General features: G+C 45.4%; 1 protein-coding gene across 5 annotated transcripts in view; it reads right to left on the bottom strand.

Annotated features, from left to right (window-relative positions):
• Nucleotides 1-9,353: 9,353 nt before the first annotated feature.
• The window catches only part of ST3GAL5 (ST3 beta-galactoside alpha-2,3-sialyltransferase 5), a 439,220-nt gene continuing 430,150 nt past the window's right edge, over nt 9,354-18,423 (bottom strand). For 4 of the 5 annotated variants that reach the window (XM_075856660.1, XM_075856669.1, XM_075856687.1 and 1 more), the window contains 3 exons: nt 16,230-16,416; nt 11,972-12,130; nt 9,354-9,741 (listed from right to left, as the gene is read on the bottom strand). In XM_075856660.1, the coding sequence (XP_075712775.1) occupies nt 9,454-9,741; nt 11,972-12,130; nt 16,230-16,416 (634 nt within the window). In that variant the 3' untranslated portion in view covers nt 9,354-9,453. Of the gene's footprint in view, nt 9,742-11,971; nt 12,131-16,229; nt 16,417-17,281; nt 17,362-18,423 lie in introns of those variants that run through there. The other variant, XM_075856696.1, reaches the window with a different exon arrangement.

Raw genomic sequence — 18,423 nt, 5'->3', positions numbered from 1 at the left:
GTGGGCCCGCTCAATGCACAGGGGATCTTCCGGCGTTTGAACTCCAAGAGCCCTGGGCAGATCAGTAGACAAATACTTGGCAAGTGTTTCTGCCGTAACCTCCTCCGGGATACCAACGAATCGCAGGTTATTGCGCCTTTCTCGATTTTCCAAATCATCTAGTTTTTCTTGCAGTGTGTGAATAAGGGCATCTTGATGGGTGGTTAGACCCTCCAGACGAGTCACCTCCGTCTCACAGGACATGGTTCTGGTCTCCAAGTCCCCCAGCTTCTGGTAATTTGCGGTCACCTGAGCCAGCACCGTGTTAATAGAGGATTGTAGAAGGTCCAATCTTTTGTCAAAGATAGGGATGATGAGGCGGGATACCTCTTGTGCCACTTCAGTGGCCTGGATGTGCATTAACGATACTTGGGAAGACGGACTCGGAGGCCCTGAAAGATTTGGTGGTGTTATGTCTCCAGACACTGACTCGCCGGAAGGCGTCTCCTGGTGTGATTGTGCGGCTGCCACGGCCAGGCCCTTTGATGAGCCCTTTCCATTTTTCCGCTGTGTAGACTGCATCGTGGAGGCTGTTGCGGTGGAAGGAAGCGCCGTCGAGGAGGATCGGGTGGCTCTAGCCTGCCCAGATTTATGCAAGTACTTGTCCATCCAGCAGATGGTAAAGGCCAGGCGGGCCGAGAGCTTTTATATACGGGATAAGTGCACTGTGGGGGAGGGCCGCTCAACTCACATATACAGCGGCATGAAGATCATCAAAAGCAGGAGAGGGTCCCCCAGAAGACCAAACACACTTCCCAGGAGGGATTTTCTATGGTTATTCCCACCGCTCTTCACAGGTCTCACCCCAGGATGTCTAGGCAGTAGGTGAGATAGTGGCTATGTCAGCAGAAAGTTGTAAATTAGGCATCCATACAGCGTTTCAGGGTATGGTTTGCCACGCAGACTTTGTCCCCTCTTAGTGGGAAGTGGGTGCAGGGATATAGAGCAGTCCTGTGTTATGTGGGGTGTTATGAAGTCCTCAGCAGCCTGCAGGGTGTATTCGCTGTGTAGCAGGGTCTACTAGCAAGGGGATAGGGAGATATGTGCCTCCTCCCCCCCCCCCCCCGTTTAACTTATCTGTGCCGGTCCGGATCGGCTTGCCCACCGACTCCCTTCTCTCCTCGGTGTCCTCCTGCGGCAGCGTCCTCACATCCAAGCCCTGCTATGGGCCGAGAAGCAGGCGTTTAGGTCCGCGGGCCGCCCGTGCTCTGCGATCTCCCGCCTGCAGTGGAAACGCCACGTGGTCCGCTCTCCAAGATGGCGGGGTCCAGCCTCACCACCGCGCGCGGCGTCTCTGTGCCCACTCTCCGGGCCGACTTCCAGTGCCCTTATGTCGCTCCCGCGACTCAGCAGACCGGGCTCCTCTGCTCCTGCCCGAAATCCACGCTGTGCAGCTCCGGTTTCTCGTCCGCCGGGCCGAGTTCTTAACAGCCTGCGGGAGCTCAGCTAAAATGCGGCCACCTTGATGCCCCGCCCACTGGAAGTCCCCCTGTACCACTGTTTGATGAAAGTGTCTTCTAAACTGGCAGTAGGTTTGGGAGTTGATTTTTAGTCCATCTTCAACACGAAAAGGTCCAACTAGCTCATCTTTAATAATACCGGCCCATAGCAGTACCCCACGTCCACCTTGCTGGCATCTGAGTGGAAGTGGAGCTCCGTGCCCATTACTGATCCAGACACGGGCCCATCCATCTGGTCCGTCAAGAGTCACTCATCTCATCCGTCCATAAAACCTTGGATAAACGTGTCTTCAGATATTTCATGGTCCAGTCTTGACGTTTCTGTCTCTAGTTCAGTGGTGGTCGGGTTTCTGGCCTCCTTACCTTGGCCGTGTGTCTGGGCACTGATCACCTAGTACTTCTGGACACTCCAGGGAGGTGGCAGTTCTGGTATATGGCCGCACTGGAGGATAATGGCTTCCTGGTCGCTTCACGTTTAATTCTTCTCAAATCTTTGGCAGTTAATTTGCGGGTTTTTTTCTTGACGCGTTTCTTGCGACCCTGTTGACTATTTACAACAAAATGTTTGATGGTTCTGTGATCTCCCTCAATATCTTAGCAATTTCAAGAGTGCAGCAGCCCTCTGAAAGACTTAATAATTGTAGACTTTTCTGAGTCGGTTAAATCTCTTTTTTGGCCCATTTTACCAGAGGAGAACAAGCTGCCTAATAATCTTGCCCACCTTGATATAGGGTCTTGATCTCCTTAGGCCTTAGCCCCCTCATTATACAAATACACATCACCTGATAAGTTTCTTCCAATAAACAGAATCCAAACTGAAACAAAGGCAAACCATAGGTTTTCGTTTGAATCAATATTGATTTCAAAGGTGACTGATTCAGTGCGAATGGTTTCCATTTGTCACTGTTGTGTAAGGGTTCCATTGATGGAATCAATACTGTAGTCGACTGCGCTATTCATTCTGTCAAAACGACTGAATCCTTACACAATGGTGACAAACGGAAACCATTTGCACCGGATCCATCACCATTGAAATCAATATTGATGCAAATGAAAACCTATGGTTTCCGTTTGGATTCCGTCCATGGGTTCCCCTGACGGGAAGCTCCGAGGGAACCCATGAACAGAGTCCCAACGCAGATGTGAACGAAGCCTTACTGCTGCCCACCCATAATGTCAGTCTTACCAGCTTCTGTGCCACCTACTACTAGCGTGTAGAGTCCAACAAGACCGATGGGAGGTCATCTGATGATAGTCGTCCTCTTCTGCAAAGTTTTTAAATATTCTATTTAGATGTATATCTTTGGCATATCGGTTTCTGGGAAAGCAGGGGGACAACCCATCTTTCCCAGAATCCTGTTTACCACCCAGCTATCCTAGAAACAGATATACCCAAGAAAGAACTTAATAGTTTTGGCCGATTCAAAGAAATATAGTTTCCACGTTTTTATGCTTGGTCTTGATCTTGTGGGCGTTATGTCTCTTACAGCAAGTGGGTGCCCCATGATTGATAACCTAATAGAGCAATGTTTCTATTCAGTGACTCAAATTACAGATGTGTCTTTACAGGAGACTGAACATCCCCTTAACGGAGTTGTTTAATAGGACAAACGTTTTACAATTTTAATTGATTTCGGTCCGGTGATCAGATTTTTGCTGAGGGTCCAGAGGGAAGCCACATCCAGTAATACATCTCCCTAGCAGCGGTTGGCCAAGTATTACATGGACGGGTTAAGTCCACCAGGGACAGCCATATGAAAAGAGGATGTTCATAACGCAACCCCTTTATGACCATCCAATTGGATACTATGGAATACGGTTCTATAATTATAGGGGAATTCTATGGCACGCAGCGGAAATTTCTCAGAACTTGGATGCTAGAGCAATTGAATAGATCTACTCTTAAAGGGGTTGTTTGCTTTTGACAATTGTTTTTTGTTAGAAGGTAGCCCCAAAAATAATCTGATCACAAAGTGTCCTGCGCTGCTGAGACACCCAGTAATCATATGTAATCTGTGGGAGAACCCACCAGCAAGTGTTCAATTCCCCTGCAGCACCACCACAGGTGAAATGAAGCATTACATAACATCCATTGATAGTAATGTGCTCTTTGTGTAATACATGGACGTGTCGGGTCCTCCAGAGAGAGACGTTCTTTGTAGTTTTTCTCCACGCTAATTGATGGTGGTCCTGAACGAGAGGCTCCCCAATATTAAAATCAGAATGCCCTAATAGAGTATTTGAAAATGTTTTTTCGAAACCAAACAAACAATCTCTTTAAACAATCAAGCCCCATAAGTATCTTTCCTTTTATCTAGTGATTGGCGTCCCTAACATTTTGGGGAGTACCAGGACTAGTACAAGAGTTATGAGAGTCCCCAAGGGAGGTTTTTTTTAAAACTATGAAGTCACCATTGGTCAAATTAACAGAATACACAATAGGTTCTATTTATCTTAGAACTGATTTATTTGGGTGAAGGGTCAGCATCTATCAAATACAATTTCAAAAATATATCTCTGGATTCCAAAAACTCACCTCCGAACATTATCTGAAAATAAGCAGGTATTGATAACGATGACGAATAAATACATAAAAACACTCCAACCTTTCTTGGTCACACAACCACAGAAAACCTTCGCCGTGTTCTGCACAACATCAATTATATGAGAAAGTAAATAAATTATTTTAGCAAAATTTAAAAAAACGCAACAAAAATAATTGTCTATGCGGTAAGAAAATTAGTCCAATTTTAATGTTCCTGAGTATTTAGGCAAAACCAGCCAGCTACTGTATATAAACCCTAGACGACAGACGTACAGGAGGCTTCAACAGAGGCAAATCTACCAAATTTAAATTTATTAGTGCCTATTGGGCTTTGTATTCAGCTTAAAGAGGTCCTCCGCTTTGGACAATCCCTTCTTGTTAGAAGGCTCCTCGGACTACAAGAAGTTCACAAAGTGTCTTCCTGCTGGGAGCTCCGGGATCAGATGTAATCTATGAAGAAACCTAGCAGTTATGTTTTCAATTTCCCTACAGCGCCACCACAGGAGAAATTAAGCATTACACTTTGCCCATTCATATCAATCGGTCGTCTGTGTCATGCCAGACAGGACAGGAACTCCAGAGCGAGAGACGCTCTTTGTAATCACTCTTCAGTCCGGCCAACAAATGAAGACCCCCTATATTACCTCAGAATTACCTTATAGGGTATATGAAAATAGAATTTCTAAACTAGACATCTCCTTTAACCTATCATTTATTATTAAAAAAAAATTATCAATTACTTAAAGGGGAGTTCTATCATATGTAAATCCATGACGATTGGTGAGTGCCCTTTACCCAAGATCTTCTGTCCTATTGCAATGGGTGCTGGGACCATTTTAGAGATGGTTAAAAACCAGAGCGAATCATTTTGATTTTCATAGGCTTTCTATTGAGCCCGCACACCAACTGCTCGGCTTTCCGAGAAAAGCAGATCAGAAACTAAGCGGCTCGGCGCTCACCCGAGCGCTTCTGCCGCTTTGTTTTAGTGATCGGTGGGGCTCTCAGTACTCAGACCCCCACCAATCAAAACTTCTGATAGGTCACTATGACATGTCAGAAGTTTTCTGAAAGTTTAGTTACCCTTTAACATGGTGGCTATAGACGACTATGCGGCCATATTGCATCTCCAAAATTATAAGGAAGCACTATATGGCGGCACATGTAATACAGACCTGTAGGGCCTCCGTGGACCCAGCTTATATTTTCTTTTTACCAGAATTCCCCTTTAAGCTGGCCAAAGATATACAAAATGCTCCACCAATAGAAGCAAATTATGTCAATGGACATCTGTGGTGCTCCAGAGTCGAAGTTTGTACTTTTTGAGGGCTTTTGTCTTTAGCTAGTGTCTACTATGCGTTAATAAGGCATATGCAAAGGGTATGTCAAAACAGAATATCCCTTTAAGTAATGCAGTAACATGAACGAGTGAGGAAAGTAGTTTGTGGTAGGTCTGATTCAGACGAACGTTGCGTTTTTGCGTGCGCAAAAAACGCGGCGTTTTGCGCGCGCAAAAACCACTTGACAGCTCCGTGTGTCATCCGTGTATGATGCGCAGCCGCCATCATAGAGATGAGTCTAGTCGATGTCAGTCACTGTCCAGGGTGCTGAAAGAGTTAACTGATCGGCAGTTAACTCTTTCAGCACCCTCGACAGTGAATGCCGATCACAATATCGAGAAACCTGTTAAAAAAAAAAGAAAATGTTCGTACTTACCGAGAACTTCCCTCCCGGCCGTTGCATTGGTGACGCGTCCTTGGTGACGCGCCTCTTGACATCGGGCCCCACCTCCCTGGATGACGCCGCAGTCCATGTGACCGCTGCAGCCTGTGCTTGGCCTGTGATTGGCTGGAGCTGTCACTTGGACTGAATTGTCATCCTGGGAGGTCAGACTGGAGGAAGAAGCCGGGAGTTATCGGTAAGTCAGAACTTTTTTTTTTTTTTTACACGTTCATGTATATTGCGATCGGAAGTCACTGTCCAGGGTGCTGAAACAGTTTAACTCTTTCAGCACCCTGGACAGTGACTATCTCCTGACGTCGCGTACCGGAAATTTTTTTGCCGGGTTCGGCCAAAACGAGTTCGGCCGAACCCGGTGAAGTTCGGTTCGGTTGTCCGGGTTCACTCATCTCAAAGACACTCCGTTTGGATGTTTGTGAACAGAAAAGCATGTGGTGCTTTTCTGTTTACATTCATCCTTTTGACAGCTGGTGCGCGAAACAGGCAGTTCGCACGGAAGTGCTTCCGTGCGACCTGCGTGGTTTTCACGCACCCATTGACTTCAATCGGTGCGTGATGCGCTAAATATGCGGAGATATTGAACATGTCGCGCTTTTTGCGCAGCGGACAAACGCTGCGCAAAAAGCACGGACTGTCTGTACTGCCCCATAGTCTTGTATTGGTCCGTGCGTGGCGCGTGAAAACCACGCGGCCCAAACGGACCCAATACACGTTCGTGTGAATCCCCCCGTAGTCTGTAGTTGCCTAATGAGCTCCAGACTGTCATAAAATTGCCTGTAGTTTACAGCAGGAGGGTTGCAGGCACAATAGATTTTAAGTTTAGCTGAAGGAAGGTCAGTTCTGTCACCTGCAGGACATTGGGATCAATCCATTAGCTAATGAAAGGGATTCTGATGACAACATTGTATTATGGAATTGCTTTGTGAGCAATTTTCCAATATTGTCATAGCTTCTATATTGCTACGCTCCATAGAGTGAAATCTACACCAACTAGGAGCGGGTGTAGATTTCCACTAAAATTTACGCCAGCAAGTAACTTGTCGGGCCTCAGTGGCTACAACTTCCATTCCCCGATGCCATGCCACCTTCCCACAAAAGTGGCGAGGGTAGCATAAAATGAACAAAAAAGTAGAAACTTGGGAGTTTTTAGTCCCTTCGCGAACTCCTCTGCGCCAGAGAACTGGTGTAAAAATGTTCAGAAATTACCCCCAATGAGTCAAATTATAAAATTCTGTCTGCCTGCAGCCACCACTAGGGGGAGCTCAACCGCATACATTTATACATTGAACTCAATAAAACAGTATGCAGTAAGCTCCCCCTAGTGGTGGCTGCAGGTAGCCAGAACTTAATCATTGAACTCTAGGGGATTTAGGGCTCTGTATCAGAAAACAACTCCGACCGCTATAATGCTTGCTCATAAGAGAAATCTTTTTCTCACCCCTAGGGGTTGGAGTACCTCTTTAAGTCATGCTTGTCCTTGATTTATCTTTGCATTTTTTTTTTTTTACACTGCACATGAAAGGCTAAAAGGCTAAAAGGCACAGGTTTCCATAACCCTAGAAGGTCAGAACTTAATACTGGTACAAAATAATACAGAGATTTCCATTGCCCGCAATGGATTTCACACCTGAAATTAAACATATAGAGCTGTGCTCTAAATATTTTTAAAATAAAAAATAAAAAGTTCTACACTGCATAGAAATTGCTGAATTAAAACATACAATTTTACTACCTAAAATCCTCACAATCCTTGAGATATCCTCTTTGTTCAAGTTCCCTGTTATGCCGGTTTCTGGAAAAGTTGGGTGAGAACGAATACGGTGTCCGGTACAGCTCCCTAAAGCTTCGTTCACATCTGCGCTAGGGTTCCGTCGGAACTTTCCGTTGGAACGAAGCCCTGACAGACACAAACGGGAAAAAAAGGTTTCCGTTTCCATCACCATTGATTTCAATGGTGACGGATCCGGTGCCAATGGTTTCCGTTTGTCTCAGTTGTGCAAGGGTTCCGTCGTTTTGACGGAATCAATAGCGAAGTCGACTATGGTATGGATTCCGTCAAAACGACGGAAAGCTCTGATGGAACGTCGGAATAGAGCCCTAGCGTAAACGAAGCCTAAGGGTGGTCACTCATCATCCCTGGGAATGAATAACTGCAGACCGTCATATCTGTCTCTTAGGGCCCCATGGAATCTGGGTGACAACTCCTGTCAGTGCTGTAATCGTGCCTATTACAGTTGTCACCCAGCTTTCCCAGAAACAGATATAATGAGTGAAATTAAAAAAAAGAGAGGACAACATAGGGACTGGGGATTTTTTTTTAAGTGTCATGCTCATTAATGGGTAGTATTAGGATTAGATTTGCCGCTATACAATGAACAATAGCTGTAATTGTATGTGAACCAACACAAGTGATAAGAAATCGTGAAAGATGTCCTGAGTTACAGCGTTAAAGACGACCTATCAGCTTTTCTGACATTTCTATTTTAGTAAATATTTGTATCCCCCATGAAAGAACAATTCTGGAACATATTTTCTTAGAACTCTACGTTGTGCCGTTCCCAAGTTGTTCACCTTAGAATTTTATGAATAAATTGACAAGTGGGTGTTACCACTTGGGGGGGGGGGGTGTCAATACGCAGTTTCAGTCTGTCAGCACTGATTGGATATGGTCAGACTGTGTGGGGACACACCCCCTAACTGGTAACACCCACGTGTCAATTTATTCATACATTTCTAGGAGGAATAACAGAGGAACGGTACAATGCAGTTGTAAGAAAATATGTTCCAGAATTGTCATTTCATGGGGGATACAAGTATTTAGTAAAACAGACATGTCAGGAGAGGTGACAGGTCTTCTTTAAGATCACACATGTATGAGGACCTGCGCAGAGCCACCTACTGTGACAACGTGGAGCCCGGTCATCCTCCTCAGTGCAGTGATTTTGTGATATTTAGTGTCCCTGAAAAGTAGCGCAGCAGACGGCAGAGTGAGTGCTACATGTAAAGCAGCGCGTCAAGTCATTACCCACCAGTGGGGTGAAAAAAACCCTACATGATGGAAATAAATTACAGTTCCGCCATCTTGAACGTCAAAGCGGCCCTCGACCAGAAGCACGATCTAGATTGTCGGCATCATATAAGAATAACAGGCCCAGCTGGCATCACCACCCAGACACGGTTATCCTGTGAGGGGCAAATTAAAAAAAGATTGTCTGCTTTATCCAGTCCGCAGCTCAAGACCCTCCAGCAGTTGTGATACTACATTTCCCAGCATTCTCTCTGCACTTCCTGTGATCCCGATGATGCGGAGGCTGCCGTTTTATGTTCTGCGATTTTCCAACATCCTTGTGAACAAAATGTCTGCCGACGTCACCGTGCCGACTGTGCCAAAGTAGACAATTTAAGATACAACCGTTCCGTAGCTCAGATACTGTATGATGGTTCTGCAGCATTTCCAGACGTGACTTCCTGCATGTCTCGGCCGCCCCGCCATGGTCCGAGCGCTGATCACGGAGTGTCATGGAGATCAACCTTAATGCAGCGTCAAGCAACAATATGATGAATACGCCACAGAAGGAAGGTCGGCTTTTATAGCGCCTAAAGGAGCGTTCCATCATCACATGATATGATACTCCAAATCCCAGGGGCAGTATAAAATAAACCCCCAAATATCTATGTAATAGTGGTGACATCCGGAGAATGATGGGAGGAGCAGAATTCACAATGGAGTCCTCCACTTAAGTCTTTCACCACGCCTTTCCGCACCAGAGTCTGTAGCAGCTTCTTCTCCTTGCTGACGTCATGCATTGGTTGATGATTCATGGCGTTCATGCACAGGTTATCGTAGTAATGTAAGGGTATATCTGGCTGACTGAGGTCATATCCAAAGCCGGCAATACCCACCTCATCACATAAATGTGTGGCCAGGACAATGGCGATGGCTCCAATGGTTGGAACGTTCTAGAGAAAAACAAGAACAAATTACAGGCATTACATCGGAGGGATATATCAATAGTGTCACTTGAGCGGAGCAATGTTTAAAGTGGAACTCTAATAAGAGCTAGAGCGTCCCTAAAATAATCTACTTTTTGTGTTGTGTTTGATAAACAGGGCCCAAATAAGTTTGATCAGTTGCCTAGCAACAGCGGTTGCACTCAGCCGGTGACTTTGCTCGGTCTATATCTGCTGTGGGGATTAGAGTAGTCACCCACCACATGTAGAGTCATAGTTATAATTGAGAGACCACCAGCTCTTCTCATCTCCCAACCTTGAGAAAACTCAGTGAAACCAATGGGTGAGCGCAAAGCTTGGCAGAAAGCTGGGCGGAGTGTGACCATGATGTGGCTGGGCAAGCAGGGGTTAATAGTTAGAGGACATGGTGCGAAAGGAGAAGGGGGATGGGTTTAGCTAGCACTGTTAGGGTATGTTCACACGGCCTAATTACGGACGTAATTCGGGCATTTTACGCCTGGAATTACGTCCGAAAATACGGCTTGAAAGCGTTGACAAACATCTGCCCATTGAAAGCATGTTCACACGAGGCGTATATTTACGCGTCACTGTCAAAAGATGGCGCATAAATAAACGCCCGCGCCAAAGAAGTGTCATGTCACTTCTTCAGACGTAAATGGAGCCGTTTTCCATGGACTCCATGGAAAACCAGCTCCAGTTACGTCCGTAATGGACGCGGCATTCAAGCGCCTGCACATGCAGTTATGGCTGAAATGACGGGGCTGTTTTCTCCTGGAAACAGCCTCGTAATTTCGGCCGTTACGGACGCTGCCGTGTGAACATACCCTTAGAATGGGCTAGAACTAGGGGTTGGAGACTTAAGGGGGTTTATGTAAGGGGACAAGGCAAGGGCAACTATTTAATGGCCACAAAAATGTGGAGGCCCATCCAACCCATTAGTTTTTCTTTTATATTAGGTGTCACTTACGTGGCCTTCGGGGAGGAGGGACACAATTAGTTATTTACATCTTGTATTGCAATTTTGTCTTTTATGATCGGACCCTCTTTTCAGTCTATGTTTTGATATGTATGGGGTTTGGTTTGACGGGTCCTTGATAATCAATCAATGCGAAAAAAGTATATGCAGGTTGGTAAAAATGTAAGGGTATGTTCACACGCACTGATTTCAGAGATAATTCGGGCATTTTACGCCTGAAAAAACGGCTCCATTACGCCTACAAAAATCTGCCCATTGCTTTCAATGGGTTTCACGATGTTCTGTTCCCATGAAAAAGAAGTGCACGTCTCCATTGAAAAACAGCTCCAATAACGTCCGTAAATTACGCCGAGAAAAACGCGAGTCGCTCCAAAAACTTCTGAAATTCAGGATCCGTATTTTCAGACGTATTTTGCTAAGCGTGTGAACATACCCTGACTGGTGGATTTAATATGTTGATTTATAGGATATGTGCTGGAAAGACAGGTTTCTATAAGGGACTGACCCTGGAAAACTATTTATAATCTTCCCCTGTAGCTTTTTAGGTTTGTGGCTAGTGCGGTCTGGTGGGTATTGGTGCGACTGGTTGTCAAGGACTCGGCTTCAGAAAGTTTAATCTTAATGATTTTTATTTTATGTTCGGTTTATTTCACACTTGTGGTTCTGTGATTTATGAAGGAAATGAATACAGGCGGTGACCATTCACTTTTTAATAAAAAAAAATTATTATTGTATTTATTTGAGTCAGGTGGGTGGTTCGGCAGCCGCTGATTTCCTCTCGGGGCGTCATGTTACTTTTTACAGTCATAATAGTTTGATAAACCGTGTCTAAATAAGTTTGGTTTGTTGCCTAGCAACAGGTATTGCACTCAGCAGGTAACTAGGCTTGGACTATAGCTACTATGGGGACTAGAGTAGTCACCCACCTAAGGAAAACTGGGTAACTACCAATATGTCCACCATTCTAGCTTCAACAGCTGTTGTCGGTCTCCCGGCTTCCCCAGAAACAGATATAACGGCAGAATAACATTTTTAACAATTTATCAGCCGAATCAAAAATTTCTATTTACTGGTGTCTGCTATTTTTTTTTATAATCTGAAGTGAAAATGTCCTTTAATAGAACTGACTTGGCTTGTCAGAACGGGCGGGTGCAGTGTGACCCTGTCCTTTAGAAATGGGCAGCCTCCACTTTCCTTGCGAGAAACCGATCATTCTGGTCTATTAATCGCCAGTAAGTTTACCTTGTCCCAGCCCCACCACTTCTGCCGAGGTGGAAGAAACTGCAGAATATCCATGGCCGTCTCTTTGACTATGAGTGGATTCAGGATCCGGAACTGGTGGGATTTGAGAGGTAGTTTTTCCATCACGCTCTTCCAGAAAAATAACTTGTTCCAGGCGGACTGTGAAGTGAAGAAAAGTATAATGAATGATGGACTGTTATATGGAAAACATGTGAGAAGAGTCTGAAGTTCTTTAGAACCCGTCACCCACAAACAGTGGGGGCAGGTTACCCATTACTGGGACAATGAGCCAAAAACATGGAGGACTGTCACCTCAACCTAGCATTTGTTATACTGCTGTACAGACAAGTCAACCCGCCATGTCTTGGTTTTACCTACCCATGGACTCAACATCTCATCTTTACACCATCTCTTCCCTGACCCTCAAGTAATTTGCAGTCTCATGTGTAAAGCCTAAATAACCAGTAAGTCCTGCTTGGCTACTAACATAACTGACAAGATCCACCAACAGCAATCTAATGTCTCTGGTCAGTAAAATCCAGACAAGCTATTGCAGGTTGTGGCACTCCACCTTCTTTGCCGTTTGGGTGAGGGAGGACGTTTAGTGGGTTTACTTTATACCTACCGCACCCTAATAATGTGCTACAGGACTGGACAAAACACGGTCTCCATGGCAATTAGAAAATTAGTCCTGGTGACCGGGATTTGTTTCTGCAATTGGTGAGCGGGGCCTTCCACCCGTTGCCGAATGCATGGAGCTGAATGCTATCATTTATAATATCCAGCTCAGTTTCTTGCAGGGCCTCAGGCTTATCGGCCGCTGGGCCTATGACTGGGCATGGAAGGGGTTAATCTGGCTCCGGTAGGGCTAGGGAAGATTTATTTACTCCTTCCCCCTTTTTCTCTCTTAGGCGGTGTAGCCTATAGGGTTCCCTCCTACAGGGCGTTCCGATGGGGGGCATGGGCGGGTTAACCCCCCCCTCCTCCCTGCCTTGGTTTATAAGGCAAGGGCGGGAAGACATCTCCCTCTTTTGGCCGTCACTTGTCCCACCCTCCCTCCCTGCTGACTGTTTATCTCGTGTTTTCTTATTAAAAAAACAACAACAAAGAAATATCAAGCAAACCATATATATGTACGGAATACCAAAAAAAAATAATAAGAAAAGATCCGAATCATAATATATGGACAAATGGTATATCTGTACATCCTCTTTTATTGTATTTGTACTTGAACGTTTAAAGAGGCTCTGTCACCAGATTTTGCAGCCCCTATCTGCTATTGCAGCAGATCGGCGCTGCAATGTAGATTACAGTAACGTTTTTATTTTTAAAAAACGAGTAGCTACATTGACTTACCTGCAAACGCTGATGCTGCTGCAGAATCATCTGTAGCCTCTGGTGCCGGTGTCCTCGCTCGTCTGACACGATGCAGGACCTGTGAGTGACGTCACAGATCTGCACTGTCAGAAGCTGGGCGTTCTGAAGAGAAGTGGATGATACTTCTCATCAGAACGCCCAGCTAGTAAAAGAAGTAAAAACGCCCCGATGTACGCACATAATACACGCCTTGAGAAAGCTACGGGCGAAACGCGCGTCGGGGCGCTATCCTATACTGCTGGGTCACACTCCACCTCCCATACATGGGTAAGTGCATACTCTGGATCTACATTTGGCTTTTTTTGCCATTTCTTTAGGCAATAATTACTTACTTTCTAGTCACCACAGACCTTTTCAGAGTTAGGCATATCGTCTTTTTTCACACAATTCATACTTTGATACCATTCCTTTGTTAATGTACCCCATGTTGGAGTCACATTGAGTCATAGTAACTGTGTATACCATCAGTGTTTTCAAATATATATATAGACTCAATGTATACATCTGTGATCCGTTTAAGGACTATTTTTGGATTCTCTGTCTATGTTATTTAATGTATTTTATTCCTGTTCTTCAATAAAGATATTTAGTTGTTTCATACATTGATATATATGGACTCTGTTTCTCCGGTTTATCATATATTGTTAGAGTCCTTATCTCTAATTTTCCATATGGGTGGTTGAGTGTTTTTCCCACATTTATATGCATTTGTCCTGTGAGACATCCTGTCTAATTCATAATACACGCCCACTTGGACTTTTACTTTAAACACGCCCAGTTGTACTTTTGCAAGCCTCATTTGCATAATTACAAAAATGGTCATAACTTGGCCAAAAATGCTCGTTTTTTAAAAATAAAAACGTTACTGTAATCTACATTGCAGCGCCGATCTGCTGCAATAGCAGATAGGGGCTGCAAAATCTGGTGACAGAGCCTCTTTAAGTCTATTTATTTACGGTTTTGTCTGTTTTCGATACTTCTGTATGGCAATACCTGTCACGGCAGCCGGTGTTTGGTAAAGGTCTGACCTCCATGCTTTCCATAGGCGGGCTGACATTCAGGTAATAAAATCTTTATGTCTTGCAATTGTTTATTATTAAATAAAAAATAATGAAAAATCTAAAAAAATATATATAATAAAGCTGTGGCCGGCCCTCGTGTCAACCCACGTTATAAACTAAAATAAAGCCTAGCTTGAGTTATTTCACCCGTGTTATAGTAATTCACCCCAGCCAAAATTTGTATATTAGTGGTATGCACACAGACTTGCTCTAGAAGCAGTCTGAGACGGTTTCTGCCTTAAAGAGACAGCGCACAATGACTGTCATACATTGAGACTGCTGTGTATTCCTCGTGCATCAGTCTCTGTTAACAGAGACCAATGCAGAAGGGTACATACTACAGCCAGCAATATATACATGGGGGGTTTCTGGGTGACTACTGTGTGGGGAGGCAGGATGTCCTGCTGTGACTACTATGTGAGAGGAGAGGACTGGGGATGGCTGGGGGTAGCAAATGGGAAGCTATGCTGTGACTACTGGGGGTGTGATTACTATTACTGACTGCTGAGGAACGGTGGAGGAGTGTGGCCCTGCTTGGATCACTGAGAAGGTGGGGCCTGGTGTGGCTACTAAGGAAGTGTGTCTGGGTTATGCGGGATTCACACGACCGGGTCGTTCCCGAGCCCGAGTGTCGGCCGGTAAAATCAGCCATTTTGCATTAAGTTTTGCATCCGTTCCGGGCCGGGCAGATCAGGACAGTGACATCAGCGGCAACTCCTGAAGGGGAATCCCCATGTGTTCGGGGATTCCGCTTCAGGAGTTTCCCCTGATGTCACTGCCCAGATATGGACAGAGACATCAAGCGCTCTGTCCAGGAGCGGAATTCCCGAAAACACGGGGATTCCGCTCCTTCAAGGAGCTAAAGTGCGGCTAGCACATAGCAGAGCGGGGAGATACCTCCCCGCTCTGCTATATTGGCGCCGCTACAGTAGTAGCAGCAGCAGCAGCAGCAACAGCTGCTGCTACTAGCGGCGCCATCGAAGGTGTCGCCGGGCCAGGGTGCTTTTCAAGCAGGGGACGGGAGCCAGCGCAGCGCTCCCTTCCACCTGCTGTACACCCCGGCCCTGCCACACAGTGTAGCGCACAGCCATTCGTCCGAATGGCATCAACTCCTCCTCCTCACATGCACTCTGCGCTGTGAGGAGGAGGAGATAGAGCGCAAGCGCCGGGAAACCCGGCCATCACTCGGGACACATTCCGGTGATGGCCGTGTATTACCCGGCCCCATAGACTTCTATGGGAGCCGGGCGGCCGGGTACCCGGGCGAAGATAGAGCATGTCCTATTTTTTGACGGCCGGTTTTCCCGGCCGTCAAAAAATCGGTCGTGTGAATAGCCCCATTAGGGGTCTATTATTCCTAATGCAGCCGGGTGCCGGCCGATTTATGAACGGCCGGCACCCGGCCGGGAAACCCTGCCGTGTGAATGAGGCCTTACTGTGCCTACTGAGGAAGCGGAGGGCCTGATCTGTCTAGGCCTGATTTACTATATCAAATGTTCTGCCACTTTTAACCTCTTATCTTGTGCAATCTTCTCATATGTGCTATAGTCTGAGGGGAAACAAGTCTGTGTAGCATGGCGAGGGATTCTGTTGTATAGTACACACAACTTCCTGTACGCTACATGTACTCAGATGGTAGTCACCCATACAGGAAGTCAAGTGGTTGCTAGGCAACCGGAAGTACTGCAGCCTGCAAAATACAAAGTGGGAGCTACAAGTAGATAAACAGATTTAAACTTCAGAAGTAAATATAAGAGTTATACCCCGACCAATCAGAAAATCTTTTTATAATCTCCATGCATCACACAGCGCACACTCACCAGTGTCTGATTCTTCATGACCGCCTGCAGCCACAAAAAGTCCACATGTTTGAAGAGGACGGTAACAAATAGACTGTTACTAAAATACTCCCGCTCCGAGATTGGCGCCCCCTCTGGATACGTCATTCTAATGGTGGTTTTGTTCCCAACATCCCGCTCGTAGCCGTGAACTGGGGCATTGTTTAATCTGCCGTTAACACAGAGAATTTGTCATGTTAGTGCATATGAGAAAACAGCAGTAACTACAACCTATGCACTGAAAGTTTTTTCTTTTTTACTTTTTCATATACTTGGTGTTTTAATTTCTCACCAATTTCAAGATCTGCTTGCTGTCAGTGAATGAAAAAAAAACATATTGTTTACACCCAGTGACTAAAAACTTGTCCTCATCATGTCCTCCTGACACAATTGTTCCATAAGGATCTAAGAGCTTGTAACGAGCCCTACACCTGCGTCAGGAGGACATGGCGTGAACAGGTTTCCAGCCTCTGGGTGTGGACGAAAATGTTTAACGGACATCAAACGGCAAATAGAAAGTATTAAGAAGTTGCGAGACTCTTAAGTGTTTAATGATTGAGCTTTATTTACAGAAAAAATCCTTTAAAGAAGGTCAATTTACAAGACAAGACGTTAGTCAAGGAAACTAGCGAGTGCCAAGAGTCTTTACAAGTGGCCATTATGTTTAACCCCTGCAGCACCTTTTTAGAGTGAGCCTGTTTTACAGGGCAGTTTTATTTAGATCACACATTACCCTGATAAACACAATAAAGTCGTGTCAATGACTTCTGGCGGTTACATTAGGACTACGTGTTCTTCCAACTTATTATTTACGCAAGAGAAAATGAGGGAGAATCAGAACACAAGGCGCAAATAAATCTATTGCTGACGCCCCCATCAACCAGTCAGATTAATGCTATTGTTTTCCTACGGCAGATCCAAAAAGGATAGGTTGACAAGGGCTATGATCACAACTTTTATTTGCAATGAACTCCATAACCCTCGCACCCTGCTGATCCACTCAATCACCACCCACATAAACATCTACATCCTACCTGGCATGAATAGTGTCAAATATAGATGTACATGTCTGAGTAAATGGATGTATTTGTTTATTTTAATTCACACGTCTGTATGACATCATCAAAAAACAGTGATGTCATCAGAATCTCTCTATAGTCCAGAAATCTGAAGTGTAAACTATGGTAATCATATCTCAGTCTAGGAGTAAACTATTATAGACTGATTTTCACAATTTGAATTTACTACTGAGGACTTTTTATAATTTTCTACTGGTTGTAGGGATCGGCGATTAATCAAATAAATTTGATTAATTCGCCCTCAAGTGCTCTCACGATTCTGTAGTTGCGTTGTGCTGTCGGAGGAAGGTCCGCCCCGCCGCCTCGTCACTTCCTTTTCCGCCCCGTCCCTGCTTCCCCATGGAACTGCTGTTCTGTACTGAACAAAATGATACAGTACGGAACAGCAGTTCCGTGGAGGAAGCAGAGACTCCTGGTATATAGCTACACCGCCCCGCTGTAGATAGCACCCCCTCTTGCATATCCCACCACCACCCCCTCCCTTGTAGATCACACCCCCCCCACCCCTTGTAGATCGCGCCGCTGCAGCTCGCACTAGGAGCTGAATCCCCGGTCAAAGCGTTTGCAACCTCTGGCCAGGGATTCACCTCCTAGTGGCAGCTACAGCGGCATGATCTACAAGGAAGGGGTGGGGGTTTGCGATCTACAAGGGAGGGGGTGCTGCGATCTACTAGGGGCGTGCGGCACTATCTACATGGGGACTGTGGCACTATATTGGGGGGTGGCACTACGTGGGCAGTCATTAGATGTGGGCACTGTCATTACATGTGGGCATTGTCATTACACGCGGGAACTTCACTGTGGCACCATGTGGGCACTATTTACAGGAACATTGCAGCACTACCTACATGGACACTATGTCACTATATGTGGGCAGTGTGGCACTATATGTGGGCACTATCTACATGGAGATTGCCACACTATCTACATGGGCATTGTGGTGTTTTCTGTGGATTGGGACAAAAAACCCTGACAAATGAAATCCATATTTTTTTTTTAAAAAATAATAATTTTTAACGGCCATGAAAAACAGACAGATGGACTGGAAATGGATGAAAATTTGGAGACACTGATACAAAATGGACATGAAAAACTGA

This window comes from Rhinoderma darwinii, chromosome 1 (assembly GCF_050947455.1).
Source record: "Rhinoderma darwinii isolate aRhiDar2 chromosome 1, aRhiDar2.hap1, whole genome shotgun sequence".
NCBI lineage: Eukaryota > Metazoa > Chordata > Amphibia > Anura > Rhinodermatidae > Rhinoderma > Rhinoderma darwinii.
Note: the sequence above shows the minus strand (reverse complement) of the source record. Positions and strands in the feature narration are given on the sequence as shown.